The 20,142-nt window shown below is 37.5% G+C and overlaps 1 protein-coding gene across 4 annotated transcripts in view; it reads left to right on the top strand.

The window, feature by feature from the left end:
• The window catches only part of NELL2 (neural EGFL like 2), a 346,450-nt gene that overhangs the window by 307,230 nt on the left and 19,078 nt on the right, over positions 1-20,142 (top strand). For 3 of the 4 annotated variants that reach the window (XM_012807497.1, XM_003793552.2, XM_003793551.2), the window contains one exon: positions 15,439-15,579. The exons of the other annotated variant lie outside the window; for it this stretch is intronic. In XM_012807497.1, the coding sequence (XP_012662951.1) occupies positions 15,439-15,579 (141 nt within the window). The remainder of the gene's footprint in view (positions 1-15,438; positions 15,580-20,142) is intronic. 4 annotated transcript variants of the gene reach the window in all.

Below are 20,142 nucleotides of genomic sequence, written 5' to 3'. Positions count from 1 at the left end.
CTCACACGTCGTACTGGGCTTTCTGACGCACGTGCACATGAAAGATACAGATTTCAGAGAGTTTTATTTGGGGGATATTTTTTAACCACTTCAGTAAGATATGACGGATACATAGAGAGCTGCACACACTCACTGTGTACATTTTGATGAGTTTGAGGATAAACATACACCTGTGAAATCATCCCCACCATCAGGGCACAAACAGATCCTTCCGATGCTTCCTCCTACCTCCTTTATTATTCTTGTTTTATTTTAGTTTATTGTTGTTTTTGGTAAGAACACTTGACATAAGATCTACCCTCTTAGCCATTTTAAGTATACAACAGAGTCTTTTTAACTCTAGGCACCATAGGCAATCTCCAAAATGTATGTGTCTTACATAGCTGAAACTCGGTACCCTTTAACCATCACCTCCCGTTCCCTGTCCCCTCAGCCACTGGCAACCATCTTTCTACTTGGCACCATGAGAGTTTGACTATTTTAGATTCCACGTGTAAGTGAAATCATGCAGTATTTTTCTGCGTGTGACTTGTTTCACTAAACATAATGTCCTCCCCGGTCATCCATATTGTTACAAGTGACATAGTGTCCTTCTTTTCAAGGGCTGAGAAGTATTCCGTTGTGTACATGTACGAAAATCCCCTTATCCTTTCATCTACTGACAGACATTTACGTTGTTTCCCTGGTTTTGCTCTTGTAAATAATGCTGCAGTGAATGCTGTGGTAGTTCTACTTTTAATTTTTTAAAGAGGTCCCGTACTATTTTTCATAATGGTTGCACCAATTTATACTCCCATCAATAGTGGATAAGGCTTCCCTTTTCTCTACATCTTTACCAACATTTGTTTTCTTTTGTATTTTGTTTTATTAATGGCCCCCCCAACAGACATTGGATAATATCTTCTGTGGTTTTTATTTTCATTTCTTCCATGATTAGCCTTTTGATAAATTCATTGGACATTTGTATACCATTTTTGGAAAAATATCTATTCAGGTATGTGGCCCATTTTTTTGTTGCACTGTTTATTTATTTTCTATTGAATTGAGTTTCTTGTATATTTCGCACATCAACCCTTTATTAGAATATGACTTGCAAATACATTCTCCCATTCCATATGTTTCCTTTTGTTGATTGTTTTCTTTGTTGTACAGAAGTTTTTTAGTTTCATATAGTCTAACTTGTTTCTTCTTGTTTTTGCTACCTATACTTTAGGTGTCATTCCAAAATTTATGGCAAAAACCGTGTCAAGGAGCTTTCCTCCTATGCCTTCTTCTGGAAGTGTTGTTGTTTCAGGTCTTAAACTTAAGTCTTTAGTCTTTTTAGAGTTGATTTTTATTATGTATCACAGGGGTCCTCAAACTTCTTAAACAGGGGGCCAGTTCACTGTCCCTCAGACTGTTGGATGGCCGGACTACGGGCTCTGGGACGAGTCGGCTGCTAAGTAGGACAGGAAGCGGTGGCAAAAATACCCAGCAGGCTGGATAAATGTCCTAGGTGGGCTGCATGTGGCCCACAGGCTGTAGTTTGAGGACACCTGATGTATCGTATAAGGACCCAATTTCATTCTTTTGCATGTAAATACAACTTTCCCCACACCCTTGTTGGAGACACTTTCTTTCCCCATTGTGAATTCTGGGCACCTTTGTCAAAAGTTAGCTGGCCATGTGTGTGCCAGTAAAAGAGACGAAATAGATTTTCCGTGTACTCTTAGGAATCTCTGCCACAATTAGCATACCGTAACTACAATAGAAACTGTACCGTTGACCATCTCCCTGCATTGACCATCTCCTTAAGTTAATTTAATTTTCATGACCAGACATGCACCACATGTATGTATCAGTACAATAGACCTACTTCCTTATGTTGACCCCCTCTGTATGTCGGCCAGTTTGTTACAGTCCCTTGGGTGGTCAACTTACAGAGGTTCTACTGTATTTTTATTCTTTCCAGGAACCTATCTCATTAGTAGGAACTGTGACTCTGTTTTCTTCAATATAATAAGAAATTAAACATGTGGGTAGAAAAATTTATAGTGAACGTGGTAGAATTCATCATTAATTATCTGTGCTTGTCTAATAAATTTGCTGTTCCAGTTAAATGAATTTCTTCTGTTCCCCAGGTACAGAGGATATTAGAGTGAAGGAATTATAGAGGTTATCTCCATAGTTTAGGGAGAACATGCCACTGGGGCATAAATAAAGGTGATTTAACAGAAGGTTTTCTAGTTTAGAATCATCTTCCATAGGAAGTTAGAAGCATAGAGTGCCTAATTTCATAACTGGGAAAGCCCATTACAGCTATTTGTATACATTGTATTTAAAATAGTTCCAGTTACAATATTGTCCAAGTTTAACATTTACTATCTATCTTTAAAGCCCAAAATTTAAATTTCAGAGTAGTTATTGTGACTGTAATTCTGAAAAAGTGTTGGGTAAGTGAAAATCAAATGACAGATGTCAGTGTACATAATAGTCTTTGAGTCACCAGGAAAAAAAAAAAGCTTAATCTTTTTTTCAAGCCTACCTTTCTGGGTATTTTTTTCTTTGATATTAAAGTCCAAAGACTCTTCTCATTTTATACTAGTCACTGTGAGCCAAAGTTTAAAAGACCTACATTTAGGTTCTGTTCTTAAATCCACTACAGAATCATTTCCTTTGAAGAATTAAAATTGCTTCAAGTAGTAATGCCCTTTCAATTGCATCCAAAACTTTATATATGAATCCAAATGCAGCTGACTCATGACTCTCTCGTGTTTGTTGAGGATGGCTTTCTCAGAGTTTAACAAATATTTATTGAGGCCTACTATGCGTTAGGCTGTATCCTAGAAGCAGAGGGACCAAAGGATGAAAAAATGCAAGACTCAGGCTCTGTAAGGGCTCACATTTTGTTTGATAAGACCAGCAGACGTTCAGCAGACTGTGATGAGTTCAGCAGTAAGTGGCAAAACTAGAACCCAGAGAGTTTGGAATGGCTTCTTGGGGAAGGCTTGTGAAAAGCGTCAAAGATGTGGTTTTGATGAGTCAACGGGAAGGGAATGTATATTTTGGAAAGAAAGAGCCTTGCAAGCAAAAGCATGAGGCAGAAGAATCAAGTTCATGTCCAGGAAAGGGGGGGGAAGAACACCTCCCAGAGCACAGGCTCTAAGGAAGAGGGGTGGCGGGAGAGGAGACAAGATGTCCTCGACCGTTTTCTTTTTTCTTTGTTTTTTTAGGTTTTTTAAAAAATTTATTTCAGAATATTATGGGTGTGTGGACATTTTGGTTATATAATTAGCTTTTGAACAATTTTGGTCAAAGATGTAAGTGTGCCCTTCACCCATAATGTGTGCATTATACCTGTGAAGTGTGAATAAATTCAGCCCCTCCTCCTGCCTCCCATCTTCGAGTAATTCTTCCACTGTGTGCATAATTCCTCATCAGCTAGTTACAGTTTAGCACTGAGCACACATGGTGTTTCTTTTTCCATCCCTACACTACTTCACTTAGAAGAATGGCCTCCAGTTTCATCCACATTGTTACAAAAGATATTAGATCACCACTTTCTTCTAACACTGAGTAATACTCCACCATATACATGTACCACAGAGCTGCTTCTATTTCAGAAACAGAAAGAAAAGGACTCTAATAAGTTCAATTTTAAAAACAAAATAAGAGAAATCACAACTGAATCACAGAAATACAAAACATTTCGGAATACTATAAAAAAACTTCTGTGTTCATCAACTTGAAAACGTGGAGGAAATGGACAAGATTCTTGGAAACACACAAACCTCCCTGGGCCCAATCAGGAAGAAATAGAACTTCTGAACTGACCAATGTCAAGACCTTCTTGAGACTTGGTTGACGTAAGGGGCACGTACATACGAGCTACTGTTCTAATCCATTCTTGTTTTATTCATGAGCTCTCTGTCTTTTGTGTAAACCTTTTAAATTGATTTAAATAAAATCAATATATATTCCATTTTAGAAAATTTACATAATTAGAAAAAATATACAAAATAAAACAAAATTGTCTATATCTGATTCATAAATAAGATACATGTTTACAGACTGGGGTAATATCTTCTTCTTAATTTCAATCCTGCCTTTTCCTGTGATATTTATTAAGCCTTATTCCATGTCCTTAAGAATTTTCAAAAGCTTCATTTTAGGAAGCTGTCTAGCATTCCATTTTATGTGTGTGCCATGATTTATTTAATGACTCCCTCATCACTACACATTTATATCACTTCCTGTGCTCTAGCAGCTTGATACTAAGATAGTACAGATAAAACTAGACTTCCAAATGCTTCACGCTGTTGTCTTATGCACTGAAGGTACAAGAAGGACAAACTTCTCGACAAACCTCTTTACGGTGTTGGAAACTCCTCTGAGCAGTAGCAGTACAAATACTCGGGGAAAAAACATGCTCTGCTCCAGAAACCTGCAAGTAGCTTGTGGCAGCTCAATTCATGGAGAGATTGTTTTATTTTGTTGGGTCAGAGGTGTCTTGACCTATCATTTCTCCATTATGTCCTCATTTATACACACATTTCTTGTCTTTAAAAGATTTATTTCATGAGAGCAGAAATGACATCATGAAAATTAGTTGCAAAATGCAGACAAAATACCTGATAGCTGGTAGCCAAACCAATACCAGTTACCTTCTCTGCCTTATTCCTTTCATTATGTCAGATAATCATCAAAATGGAAGCTCAAGAATTTTTTTCTTTTTGAGATATATTATCCAAGTACAGAATTAGGCTGAGTCTATGAGATCAAACACTCAGGACTGAAAACGCTTTGCTCTATCATTTGGGGTTGCCTTAGTGATAAAATTGGACTGTATCCTGATCTGATTGATCATGAAGAAATAGATTGTTAAAAGGAACACAAAATTTAATTAGTCTGGAAACAGTTTGATTAAGTGACCTCATATTGACAAAAGCAGACAGTTGCCATCAGTCTGTGGGTAAGAGGTTTCAGAGCACCATTAAAGAGCAAACCTGTCTTTAAGAAACCCATAGCCTGTTTCACTTAATTGTAATTGGAGGAGTTATTGGCTTGCTCTCTTGCTTTCTTTTTGGTATTTTTTCCCTTCAATTATCTATGTGGGAGAGATGTTTTGTTACTATATGAAAAACCTGTATCAAGCTAATGAGTGTTTCAGCAGAAGGGGAAGTGGTTGTTATAATAATAGGGTCTGAAAATTGTCTGTCGGTCAGGCGTTTGCCCCGTGCTTGAAGTCAGTAGAAGTCACCTATCAGTACGTTTCCCGGGGAGGTCCCACTCATAGCTCTATCCCACGACTTCTTATTCCGATATCTGAAAAACGCACTATTGCATTGCTTCATTTATTGGCATCAGTGAGCCCATTTCACTCAAAGCAGTATTTATTGTGATATAGGTTTGTCAGTTAGTTTGCAAATAAATACAGAATAGCTATTTTGGCTGTCATTTTTCTATTCCTGGCATACCGTTCAAAGCTCGTTTTCCTGAATAACCAGTAAGTGATCTCATCAAAATGCATAAAGCCTTTTGCAGCGCTATGTTAACAATTAGAAAGCTGGCAGCAAATTATGCCACAAAGCCATTCTAGCCCTCTGATTCCTACCAGATATTCTTAGAAAATCAGCTCCTTTTTTCTCCTTCTCAGAGTAATCTTAAAGTAGATCAGGTAGACACTCTAACCCTTGCTATTAGAAAGTGGACCTGGGAAACATAGAAATTAAGATTTCCCTGTTTTTAAGAGCAGTCTACTCATTATTACGGAGCTAGTGTATGCTTTACATACATACACTCCTGGGGCCCTAACTATCATATCAACTAATTTAGAAGAATGAAAACCCTGTCTTAGAAGTAGGTACTTGATCATGATGTACTAAATGAATGTGGGTTTGGTTTTTTGTTTTTTTTTTTTTAATTTCACTCTGTTGCCCAGGCTAGAGTGCTGTGGTATCAAAGCTCACAGCAACCTCAAACTCTTGGGCTCAAGTGATCCTCTTGCCTTAGCCTCTCAAGTAGCTAGGACTACAGGTGTATGCCACAGTGCCTGGCTAGATTTTCTATTTTTAGTAGAGATGAGGTTTTGCTCTGGATCAGGCTGGTTTTGAATTCCTGAGCTTAAGCAATCCATTCACCTAGCCCTCCCAGAGCACTAGGATTACTGGTGTGAGCCACCATGCCTGGCCTAAATGAGCATTTTAAATAATTTCATAGCATTTTTAGGAATAAAGCTGGAAGTTTGCACTCAGCCTTTTTCACTTCTGTGGACTAGATTTCAGTGAACTTCTACTGACCAGATTTCTACATTGAGGTAATGTCTTTTACCTGAAGTTAGAGGTTTCTTCATGTTTGCCTTAGAAAGTAGATCTAGGAAAGAGAAGAAATCTGAGTGATTTATGTTGAGGCTGTATCTTTATAAGACTATGAGATCTGGAATACATTCCCATAATGTCTAGTATGTTTTTCTATGATGGACGTTTGATAAATGCTCACTAAATGAATGAATACAATTATTCCATGTCGCACATCCTACACATTGGCTATGTTGTAACAGGGATAGAAACAGCAAGATTTTTGAGAAGTTTTAAGGAATTTCCAGAATCCTCTTTTATGGAACGCTTTTTTCAACTCATGGCTCGTTTATCAGATTTCCAATTCTACATTAAATGAGAAACATTTATTCTTAACTATATACATATCAAGAGGCTGTTGAAAATTCCCCTTGGCACTGTCGAGAGCCCTCTCTTCTTTGACTCTCTCTTCCCCTTTGGTTCCTGTGGTTGTACTTGTGACCTTCCCACCGACTGCTCGGAATCATCCTCCTTGTCCAACCCACCTCACTTGTCCTCCAGGATTGTCTTTGGTTCCTTCTTCTCTCTGTATAATCTTAGCGTTAGTTCATCTAATCAGGTCCAATTTCGGTAGCATCATGCGATACCAGTCTGATCAGATTGCCTTTGTTTTGAGGGCAGTTGCTTCTTTTAATATGCTCTGAGTGGGAGGAGGAGGGTGGTTTGATTATTCATCTGTAGACGTTTAATTAACCCGACTGCCTTCAGCTCAGTGTGTCATCTCAGCTCTGTTTGGCATTTCAGGCCTCTTCAGAATTGCTCATGGTAGATTACTCCCCCCATCAGTCGGAGCACCCTATGTTACATAAAGATTCTAGTTCTGTGGCCGCTCTCACTCCATCTCGACCATTTCACCTATATTGTAATAAAAAAAGATAAAAGGCGTGCATTGTCCTCTCTGCTACTGATGTTTTTTCTTTTGTCTTTCCTATCTTTTTATACTTCTGTATATTCCTTTAACAAAGTGTTGACAGGGTTGGGCAGAAATAATAAGAAACTTTGAAATATGTTCAATCTTTCATTAAACCGTAGTTTTTATGTATTGCCTTTGTTTAAAAAATATAACACATAATTATAATATGTATATATACATGTACAGTTAACACATTCTCCATCAATTCTACTCCATCTAATATGATAGTCAATATTTTGATATAAATACTTGAAGTAGGATGAGACAATGGCATCCTACCATTATGTTACTTTGTCTTAGAGTATGCTGCCAATCTGCACCCCTACCTCATTCCTGTCTGACCCTGGCAGGACTCAAGTGTGGCATGAGTGCCCTTTAAGTTACTTGGTATACCACCTACCATTCATTCCTCAAATGTTTATGAATCTCTGTAAAACTAGTTCTATTCTCGGTATTAGTGATATGGAATAAAATATGGGCATGACTTCTGGCCGTATGGAATTTATTCAAAGAAATAAGTTACTATTTATTAAAATGATTATTGTCAAACGGTTATGATATGAATGAGCTTTGGAAGTGAAAGAAGTACATTATATCATATCTTGATTATGGTAATAATTATGTGTCAAAATTCATGAAATTGTTAGTGATTTTATTACCATAAAAATTTTACCTCAATAAAGTTGGCTTTAAGAAAAGGCAAAAAAGAACCCATTTTGGAATAAATTCATGCAATCTATGCATAAGACATTGATTCATACATCTATAAGATACTAGAGAAATAGGAAATATATATGTATAGATTAAAAGATTCAGTAATGTAAAAGTATCAGTTCTAGGAAGAATATATAGAATCAATTCAGGCTTATCTCTTCCCCAGTTCTTTTTGTTAGTTTTGTTTTGTTGATGAAAAGTTCACAAACACAATCTAAAATGTAGGTGAAAAGACAAAAATCCCAAAGTCAAAATGCTTTTGGAAAAGAGAGAAAACATAGAGAGGACTTTCTCCAGAATTGAAGTTATGTCAATGAAGTCAGCGTAATGGGTAATATTTGTGCAAGGTGAGACCAGAAAATAAAGGTGTTGTAATAGGTGTTACTAAGATGATATGTAAGGAAAATACGAGGAAATTAATTTTAGTATGAGACAGAGGCAGACAAGAAGTAGTCAGCTAACCAGGGTATTAGACAGAGGGTGTGAGACAGAGAAGAACAATGTTGTAGGCAATAGGAACAGCATATGCAAAGACTCGGGAGAAAAAAGGAACACTAAAGTATCAAGATTCTATGAACCAAAAGGAAAGTCAGCCTGCCCCAACTTACTTCCTTTCTCCGACGTGTTGAATGTGAACGTGGTAGACCTGGCCCCACATGGGGGACGTGAGAGGGACTGTCCACTGACTGAAGATAAACATGTTAGAGAAGATGCTTCTTTGTCTGTATCCTTAAGGGTTTATTTTTAACATTTTTTTCATAAAAACAACGTTATAAGAATATGGGACTGCCTCTAATTGTGCCCAGTCCCATCTGTCTGGTACGTAGCCCTGTCCTTCCCCAAGTGCACCTCACACTACATTACTCTACTGTTCAGAACCCTTCAGTGGCCCTCAATTTTCCCTAGAATAAAAGGCATTCCTTTATCTAAATCCAACTTAGAAACTATATTTCTCTCTGTTCCTTTTTAAATAAGCAAATATAAATACTGAAGGGTAATTTCGGAGGTGGGCATAGAATTTGCCTCCATTAAATACCTCTCGAGCTAGGTACTGTTGCTCTTATGAGGTGTTGTATGTTAACAGCAAAACTCTTAAGGGAGAGTATTATCCTTGGTTCAAGACAGAAAACTCAGAGAGGTGTAATAGCATATTCAGAGTTACATAGCTAACAAACCAAAAAGCTGGAACTCACTCACATTTAAGATAAACACTGAAATATCCCAAAGCACAGGCTGTTCCTAGTGGCTATGTGTTGGTTGGTCTTGAGAGGCAGCCTACCTCTCAAGGGAGGGAAAGACAATTGGACTTGGAGTTGAGAGAGTTCTGCTCTCCTGTGTGATCCTGGGCAATGCACTTGCTACCACTACTTTCTTGTCTATGATAGAGATAAAAACATTTCTTATGGTTGTATGAGGACTATGATATGATGAAGAAAATATATCTAAGCATTTTAATACAAGTTGTTAACATCCTAATTATGAACTGTAAAGTAATGGAAACAACTTTCACTAAATATGCAATATTATCACCCAGCTTGTACAGAGGATTTTACAGTTTTCAAATTTATTTACATATGTTATCATATTGTACTTTCAAAAACTTCTTCTGAAAAATCAGTCTTCTAATATGAAATTTTAGATAATACTTTATACCCAAATCTGGCTTAGTCATGAAAAACAATATAATCCTCAGTTGGGTTTGTATTCCTTGGCCATTTACACCTAACATTAAAAGCAGAGGATAAGCCCAACAGAAGACAGTGCAATGACATTGCGATTTTAAAAGAAAAATATTTCAGATAATCTAGAAGGCAAATAACCCACGTGTGGGTCATCAAGGGTTCATTAATTGTTTTGAGGTTCTTTAATTGACTGCTATTTAACTACCAGTGCATGAAATGGTGATATAAATAGAACAAGTGGTATTTTTTAATGAGAAATGATGCCGTATTTTTATTAATAATAAACAGTATGAAAGATAATACCCTCATCCTTTGACTTTGTCATTAAAATAGTTTACTTATCTTAAAAAAGAACAGGATTTCATTTTATTGTGTATACAATATAAGAGTACTAACTAAACAGTTTTCTTAAGGGGTTTAAAGTATGATTAAGGCCTACTTATGATTAGGTCCAAATGGTTCTACACATTTGCATATTTTTACTGTTCTTAGTTATAGTAGTCATAATTTTACTCTGTATAAGAAAGAGGGTATTTATCACTCAGGTGCCTCATTCTGTAACTATAGTTAATTTTACAAAGAGATAATTGGTCATTGTCTAAAATGACCCTATACATGTTTTTCTTGATAGGAAAAGCCTTTTCAGTTGGTTACCTCTGAAGGGAGTGGTCTGTGGCATTGTAAAAGGCACCTGGTCTTGTGCCAATGTTACTGGAATTGCTCTGCCAGGTCTTTGGGCTAGGAGATTTGAAGAATGAATCCACAGACCACCACGAGTAAGCAAAAGAATAGATTTTATTGGTAGGTAAGAGAAGTAGCAGGCGTTGTGGCCGGTGCCTGTAGTCCCAGCTAATTTGGGAGGCTGAGGCAAGAGAATCACTTAAGCCCAAGAGTATGAGGTTGCTGTGAGCTGTGACACCACAGCACTCTACCAAGGGTGACAAAGTGAGACTCTGTCTCAAAAAAAAAAAAAAAAAAGAAGAGACAAGCTTCCCAGTGGAGGGGGTTTTCAAGCAGGTAGCCCATTTTGGCTTTCTGTCTAGGGATTTATATGCTGCTTTTCCAACCTTGTGGGCAGGGAGGTTTGGGGAGATGGAATGTATGTCTACATTATGTTACAACTGTTTCGTCTGTCCCAGGGGCCTGTGGCAGAAGTTAATTGTAGAACTGCCCTTCTGTAGGAATGTAGCCCTGACTAAGGTGTTCTGCCCCTCCCAGGAGTGGCAGCACAGATGACACACTTACCAAACTGTCTCTTGGGCCTATGTGGGGCCAGAGATTGGAGGCTGTGATGAAATTGATTATTAGGCTTGCTTAGGCCTGGAAAATGGGGTCCATAGCCAGCCCTGAGAGCGGGAAGCTGCATCACGACTACACCTAAAGGAGACAGGGAAAACAAGACACTGATGTTTAAGAGCTTTATAAAATGTATATGCATTTTTTTTCTTTCTTGTTGATTTTTTGTAATGACTGCCTCAAAACATGTTTTTGCAACAATCTCTATTCTCAGCAGTGCTTTCCATTTTTATTGTCTAAGTTGATTTTGATCCTTGGAATCTGACTGCTATTTATGACTATTGCTTGATGGCTAAACATCTTTTGGAGTTTAAATTCCCTGTGATTTTTGGATCTCAATACCATGACTGATTATTCTAAATGTGACTACTGAAAAAATTCTAAGGAACTACTTCCTTTCTAAAACAGAATATATATTAAAATTATAAAATTCATAAAATTCATCTTTAATTTTTATATAATACACCTACATAATTTAGGTCCTTATGATATAGCTTACATCATATGAGCTTTTACAGCCCGTACTAATGTTTTTGAAAGCTTGTATTCAATTTGGAACATAACTTATTCAAACTTGGTAGCTTTTATATGAAACATTGATAAACATATGATAAACATTTTTTCTCCTCTAGGTCTGCTGTTTTGCGTGTGTGTATGTGTGTGTTTAGTTCAATTAGATAATGTGAAGTTGGGTTTTAACTAAAGAAAGTACTCAAGAAATAAATTACTTGAAATACTTTTTACTGCTTTGTGTAACTGCATATATGTGAAACACAAGACAAGGTAACTTCCATGGTTGAACACCTCCCTATACTGACCACCTCCTTAAGCTGACCTGATTTTCATAAACTGGACATGAACCACATGTACATATCAGTGCAGTAGGCCTAGTTCCTTATGCTGACCAGTTTGTTACAGTCCCTTGGGTGGTCGGCTTTTATATGTTATAACTCATGTTAATGTTCTTATTTGTATATGGATCAATATGCACTTAATTCACAAGTTGTGAATCAGATTTCAATTCTTTATTTACTAAATATTTACTCAGTAACTAAAATATGCATACCAATGAATAGCCTGTAGATGAAGCTATTTGTTTTATTAGACCTTTGGCTTTGATGAGAGATGTGAGCCAAACAGCACAGCTTTTGGTAGAAATACATGCTTTGTCAATTTAAGTACATTTTAATTTTCTACTGAATAACCAAAGTAGAAAACTTTGCATAAAAATCTAAATTACAAGGAACATGTAAGTGTAAAATGAAGTTATATAATATATTATCTGGCTAGTTTTCTTCTCTGTCATGAATATGTAATCTGGAGCCATGACATACATATCTTTTATAAAGTCATTTATATTTTAGATGAATTAGAACATTTACTTTACAACAAATTGCAGAAATTCCCTTTGAAATGTGAATAATTATCTTATACTGGTACTATATATTGGCATTTTCAACACGTCATTGTTTTTGTCATGTTCATATACCATTTATACCAATATTTACGTAATATTGTTTCCTTAACTCTTTTCATTTTTAATATTTATATATGATTTCTTTAAATATTGCTTGCTATAAATGGAAATAATTCAGAAGAACAAAAATGTAGCCAGTGAGACAGTCTTTCCCATTATCACCGACATGCCATACCATGTGGCAGATGAATCACATGTTGGGAAGCACTGTTCTATGGGATTGTAATTTCTGATATTCATAGATTTAATTTTCTTAAAATAAATTTAAATAAATGATAAACTTAGAGCAGAAATTGCTTCTGTTTTGTTCACCCTTGTTTTCCTACCACTTAGTTCTTGACACCTAACAGGTACTCAATGAATATTGAATGGTAAATTAATATATGAAGCATATATAGATTTTCATCCACTAACAGTTGTTTAACTTGTGGGGTGTCTTTTTTTGCTTTATGGTCAGTTTATCAGAGTATAAATAAATCCAATGCAATTTAAACTTAACAATATTTTGTACTTGTGATGGGTTTATTGGGAGGTAACCTCAACGTAAGTCAAGGAGCATCCATATTTCTGCATTCATCCTCTACAATACTACCTACTAGTCTTAATTAAATCATAAAAGAATACTCAATGGGTATATAAAAGTACGTTATCTAGTCTTAAAAACACTAAGAGAAGGAATTCAAGAGGAAGAGAGGCGCATAAGAGGCAGGTGGTATAGGAGTGGGCCTGGTGCTTGGAAAAGGAGTAAGGAGTGACGAGAGAAAACAAGGAGTGATAAGAGAGAAAAGAAGTGAGAAGGGACAACTGAAGTATATGTCTATGCCGTGGGAACCGACATAACTCCACAACTGTGTTAAAGCAGAAAGAAAGGAGTAAGTTGAAGGTTCAGTATAGATGGGAAGTCACTTCAACAGACAAAGCTCTGTTCCATTAATAGTTACTTCCAAATCACCAACCCTAATAACCAAATTCTTCTAAAAAGAGTGACTGACTCTAAGTATCTTTCTTATGGCCTTCAACCAATGAAACTCACTTGTAAAGCTTAAATTCCAACTTGTGTTCCTTTCTCCATGCATCTAAGAAATGACACAATTTTCTGAATCATTTGGGTTAGAAGAAAACACCATATAAAGCTGAAATGAGCCTAGAACTTTGGACCCATTTACAATCAGAGGTTCATCAGTTAGGGAGGCCACTGAAATACACATCAACGATTTCACAAAACCTATGAGGCCTTAGTGGATGGAAGCGGTCTACATCATCTGTGTGTCAGGAAGTCAAGGGTTAGCTGATTTGGCCACTAGCAGTTATTTTGACAGTAGGAATTACTGACAGTAGTAACTGGCTCTTAAAAAGAGGAAACCACAGAGGGGAAATGATTCATAGTTCAGAAATAATGCTAAAATTTACAGTGATATAAGATATTTTGTTTTTGTCCTGTTGTCTAATAATCTAAGAGAATGGTTTACATCCTGTTTTACTGAAGGGACTTTGGGCCTATTAAGAAGTAAATGAGTGATGCCTTTTGTCTCTGATTGTTTCTTACATATTTATTCATTTATTCATTGATATGTTTTTTTTTAAATTGGACACCAGAAAAGAGGAAACTTAAAAAGAAAATGAAAATATGACTTGCTTCCAGGAATTTGGAGTTAGATGAAACTGAAATGTGAGGAGAATAGGTTCGGCCAACTGAAGTGGAGAGAGATAAGGGACTCTGATAAGCAGCTGGCCTTAGCTTCAACTTGAGGGGTGTCAGTTTGCCTGGCCACTGCAGCAGAGAATATGACACAGGTATGGGAAGCATATGAGAAAGGGCCACCCAGCACTCATGGCATAGGCTGTCAAGATGAGCATGAAGTACATGCGGATGTTCTTGATAGTCACAACAGTGCAGTGGCATTAGATCATTTAACAGAGTCAGAGTTAAGTCAAAGGACCCATAAAACCTGGAGGTAATGGGAAAAAGGAAATACTTTGTAAGGTGACTCCAAGGATTACTTTCCCTTCTGTCAGCAAAGGAAGATACTTGGATGGTACACACTGACCAAGGAGAATAAGGGGCTCCCAACAATTGGGACTAGTAATAAACCTGTTATATCTGAAACCCAACATCCGTAGCTCTCTCAGGATAGACATCTTGCCAATTTCAGCATGAGTCTACTTGTATGGAGGACCACACTGCTGTAAGCCAAGCAACTGAGAACTTGTAGGTGATCTTGGTTAAATCCCATAATTTCCTTTTGCCTCAGTTTTATGTACATTCAATATACTAGTTCATGGCAAGATTTTGTTTTTAAGGGTTGAGTAATATACATGAAACACACTAAAAAGAGAAATGGTATGTATTCTTGAAAGCATAAAGCATCAACATGCATAAATGCTATTGCCATATATGTTGGAGATGAGTGTTGTGTTAGTAAGGTAGTAATAAGAGAACCCAAAATCTAAGCAACTAAGATTGGTTTCTTACTCATAACTCTAAGTCCATCCCGGGTAGGTAAGGGGTATGACCCACAACCTCCCTCAGGAACTTGGCTCAGTCTTTGGAAATGCCTAGCCATTGTGATAGGGGAAGGGTACGTGTGAATCACGCACTGCATCTTATGGCTCTGCCTAGAAGTGACATATATCACTCCCTAATTGTCTTAAGTGACATTCACATATCATGCAGCCACACCTAACTTCAAAGACCTAGACAATTGCAATCTTAGTTTGTGCCCAAAAGAGCTAGAATTATTTGGGGAACAGTACTAATGACCATCACATATGGTTTCTTTCTATTTTCTGTATTTGAATGAGTTTTGCACCAGAGAAGCCTTGTAGATATTTCTCTCCTTACTAATAACACTACATTCTTTCTGTATAGCTTTTAACAATGAAGTGTATCTTCTTGATTTATATACTCTTGAATTTCAAAGACTTACTGGCTTTAAAAATTTTAGAAGCCTTGTAGCAGGATGTTCTAATTTCTTTAAAAGAAGAGAAGCAATTTCACAAAATTCCATTTTCCCCCTCCAGACATTGATGAATGCTCTGATGGCTTTGTTCAGTGTGACAGCCGCGCTAACTGTATTAACCTGCCTGGATGGTACCACTGTGAGTGCAGAGATGGCTACCATGACAATGGAATGTTTTCACCAAGTGGGGAATCGTGTGAAGGTCAGTACCGGGGGAAGATTTAGAATTTACTAAGTCCTTTTGAACTTGAGGGATATACAGTAAGATGTCATTGGAAGACACTGCTTAAGGTTTGCTGTTGGTGTTTTTTTACTATGTGTATACCCAGTAGTGATTGGAAACATGTTAAAATCTAACTTTGACTTGCTAACTATGGTAATTATTTTTAAAGTTTGTGTCACTAACCCAATTCTCTGTGGATTTTTACAACCATTGAAGGGTGTTTTCAGCATGAAAAAACATAGTATCATATAAATTTTGAAAAGTGAGAGCATGCAATAATATGACCCTAAAACACGTAGAAAAATGGATAAGGAAAGCAGGATAGTGGGAAAATAGGGATAGAGGAAATGTGACGATGATGTGACCAAGGGTAATATATACAATCCTTGCTGCTCTGGGCTACTCCTGACAGATCTCTTGCCTGGCAAAGTAGGATTTGTTTAGTGAAGGTCAAATGTTGGATACATAAGATATGATTCCTGCTTCTAAGACGTGTTCAACTAATAAAAGTAGAAAATCCAATCACATTATATTCAATTAGTTACCATTAATTTTGAATTGCTTTTAGTGAATTGACAACTAAGCTCCTTTATATCCCCTTTGAAGGGGCATGATTTTTAAAAACTAGGCAAGAGCAAGCACAGCCCAGTGAATAATTACCAGGGAAACCAACCCAATGAATGAGTTTGCTGTCAGAAGTCTTGACATAGGAGGGCAGTGCCTGTGGCTCAAAGGAGTAGGAAGCCAGCCCCATAAGCCAGAGGTGGTGAGTTCAAACCTAGCCCCAGTCAAAAACTGCCAAAAAAAAAAAAAAGAAGTCTTGACATAGGAATGGAAGACAAACTGAAAAACTCCTTATTTTCTCCATTTATATTTACATTTTTGTAGAGCAACTAGCTTGAGGGAATAATGAGGTTAAGATGACAGAGTCAATAAAGACCTTTGAGAATCTAACTTACATGGCATCTAAGTGATAAGATGCCTTTTTTTCCTTAGGCCTGGAAGGAATTTGCAGGAAGAAAAGTAAGGCAGATATGAGGGATAGATGCCAAGGCTCCTGCAGGGCTTGGCCAACAGCAGGGGAGCCTTTGGCCTTGAGCAGAGGTTCACCAGGACTTTCAGGTTGGAATGGGAATGTTAACTGTGGTCTGAGGGCTTGGTCTTGTATCTGTGCATTCTAGAGTGAATATTCCCAGCCCTATAGAGAATACCAGAAACCACAGATTACAATGTGGAAAGAGATTAAACAGTTGGATTTTGCTCTTCCCCAATAAACCATTTTGCTTATATTCTAGAATGTTTTATTAAGATTGTCTTTTTTTAGGTTACACAACACATCAACAATGTCTATAAGCTGATTATAAGTGATGCAAATCCTACAGAAGTGTTTAGATTAAAGCTGAATATGCATCTCCCTCTCTTCTCCTTTCCCCACCCTTTCTGCTTATCCTCCCAGGGTAAACTGTGTGTAACTTAGGTTAGTAGCTTCGCATACCCTTTTCTTTGCATCTGAATAGGGATAGAAATAGACATATACCTCTTTTAGCTATCTTACATTAAATTTTTATCTATGCCCACTATCTTTCAAATTTCTGACCACAGATCTCAAGTGGGTTATATTAGCTATCCATTGATGTATAACAAATTGCCCCTAAAGCTTCGCAGCTTAAACAAATAGTTCCCAGTTTCTGAGGGTCAGGCATCTGTGCAAGTTTAGCTGGGTGCCCCTGGTTCAAGGTCTCTCAGGAGACTGCAGTCAAGCTACTGGCCAATGATGTGGTCTTACCTTGAAGGATTGTCTATAGCGGAGAGGGAGGATGGGAATCTGTTTCCATGGTCACTCATGTGGCTATTGCAGACCTCAGATCCTTAACACGTGGACCACTCCACAGGGTGGCCTCAAGATGTGGAAATGGGCTTCCCTAGAGGAAACACTCCAAGAGAGCAGATGCCCAAGATGGGAGTCACGGCCTTTTTATTGCTTACATTGGATATGACATTCCACCACTTCTCTCATTTTCTGCTAGACATGATCAGAAGGGCCAGGCCTCATTCCAGGAGAGGAGGCTGTACATACACATGCTACGTGGTGAGCATCTCTGGGAGCCATACCACTGCCCCACGTTCCTTGGTTTCTTTCCCTTTTAACTCCACGGTACAGGCATTTCACACCTTCTTCAGTCTCCTCAAACGTGGATACCGCTTCCTTTCTCTTCATTATCTGTCACTGGCCTATTCAACCAAGGGCACAGAAGTAATAGAAAGAAGCCTACTTCTCTTTCCTCAAAGAGCCACACTTGCTCACTCTCATTTGTTCGTGTATCTGCTGCTTTCCCTCCCTCTTGCTTTACTGGATGAAAAGACCCGGCAGCTATCAAAGCTCAAATGCTCCACTGCCCCTTGCATCCCATCCTCTCCCCCCAGCTTGTGCAGTTTGCCTCTGTGATATTCTCTGTTCCTTCTCTGTCCCTAAAGAGTCTTTCTCAGCTGCGTCTGTCCCATCAGCATGCACTCTGGACTAGCAGCCATCTTTAATAACAAAATAAAACAAACAAAAAATAACTTTCCTTGACATCCCTTGACCCTCCAAACGTATCCCCCATTTTTCTCTCCCTTTAGAACAGAACTCTTTGAAAGAATGTCCATGCTTGCTATCTCTGCCTTTCTGCTTCCAGTGAGGCTTTAGTCTGACTACTCCAGCCCATGCTTTTCTTTCAAGCTTACCAAACCTTTCCATTTTGCCAAATGTACTGGTTAGTTGCCGTCTTCCTTCTTATGCACTCAGGCATTTGACCCAATCCATCATTCTTTTCTCTCTAAACATTTCTCTTGAAATATAAGGTTTTTCACCTGGCACTGGGGCACCACTCTCTCCTGGTTTTCTTTTCTCCTTCAGGTCTCTGCTTTCACTCTCCATAGCACTGTATATTCAAAGGCCCCAGAGCGCAGGCCTTGCAAACTTCTGTATTCTCAATTCCTAACTCAACCAGCCTGATGGTTGAAAATGCCATCTGTCTATTTCTAAGTCAGACCTCTGCCTTATCTGCAGATTCACATATCTAGTGGCCTGGATTCACATATCTAAACCTGGATTTCTAATAGGATATACAGACCTAAAGCAGCTAAACAGCACTTTTGATTTATTCTCTCCATCTTATAAGTCTCTAGACATAGTTGCCCAGACCTGCAGCTGGGAGTCATAGTTTCTTTTCCTCCCACCTCACATCTAGTACATTTATAAGTCTCATAATTTCAACTTTCAAAATATGTTCCCCGTCTGACCACCTCTCACCACTTCTGCTGTTACCATCTTGGTCTAAGCCATTATTACCTCTTATCTGGACCATTAGAGCAGCCTCCACACTGGTCTTTCTGCTTCTGTTCCTGACTCCCCTGTAGCACCCAGAACTATCCTTCTATTGCTTCTCTGCTCACTCTGCTGGACTCTTTGCATCTCTCAGAGTAACCTCCAACCCCTAACCATGGTTTATGGGGCCCATGTGACAGACACAGTTGGCTTTCTCGCCTTTTCTCACATACACTCAACTGACTCTTCTCCGTGTCCCCTTTGTGTGGATGCCCTTCCCTGAGATCTTTGCACTGCTCTTCTTGCATTTAATTCAGATTTCTCTCAATGGCTCCTCCTTGACTGCCAGTTTAAAATAGCCCCCACCTCTGACACTTTATTTACCTTGATTCACTTTTCTTCATAGAAATTATAAATTCTCCTAAAATTATAGTCCATGTTTATTTGTTTGATTGCTTATTATCTACTTTAAATGTAAACTCCACGGGTAATAGATTTTGTGTTTGCCTGTCATCTACCATGACAGTCCCTAGAACAGTAGCTGACGTAGGTAGTAGATGACAAATTTGTCTAATGAAAAGATGGAGATAGATATAGAAACAGATGATAGATAGTTGATCTTTTAATCAGAACCACAATAGGCACATAACCTATGTAAATTTAGATATTAGTATGACATATAGTATGTGTTTTTGTGCAGATATATATAGTATATTATAATAGAAGTAGATATAGAGTAATGCTAAGGATAAAACAAAATGAGTGCATAGTCATGAATGCTCAGTCTAGGAAGTAACAAGAACAATTAAACTAAACTTAAAACATGATAAATATGAAGATAGCAAAAGAAAGGATTCTATGAGTCACCTGCACAAGAAAGACTTTTTAAGGAAATTTCACAAACAGGTAAATAGTAGAAAACTTTATTTAAAAAAAACACAATTCTGGAAAGATGATTCTACTATTGTCTACCAATAAAATTTATAAAGATTATCAAAAAAATCCACTCTCTCAGAAGACAACATGCCCTGATGGATCTTTTTAAAAGAACCCACCTACATTATTAAAAAAAAAAAAAGACAGAAATAACTTCTACACAACTAACCATTTACTGTGATTCCAGTGAATTTTAGAATATTAGTATCTAGAAGACTTTAGTTTTAAGAGTATGATTATATCTGAGAAGGTGTTATTTTTCTGTTGCTTGAAAAATAATAATTTTTTTAAAAGCATTT

Source organism: Otolemur garnettii, unplaced genomic scaffold (assembly GCF_000181295.1).
Source record: "Otolemur garnettii isolate 467f Iridium unplaced genomic scaffold, OtoGar3 scaffold00070, whole genome shotgun sequence".
In the NCBI taxonomy this organism is placed as follows: domain Eukaryota; kingdom Metazoa; phylum Chordata; class Mammalia; order Primates; family Galagidae; genus Otolemur; species Otolemur garnettii.
Note: the sequence above shows the minus strand (reverse complement) of the source record. Positions and strands in the feature narration are given on the sequence as shown.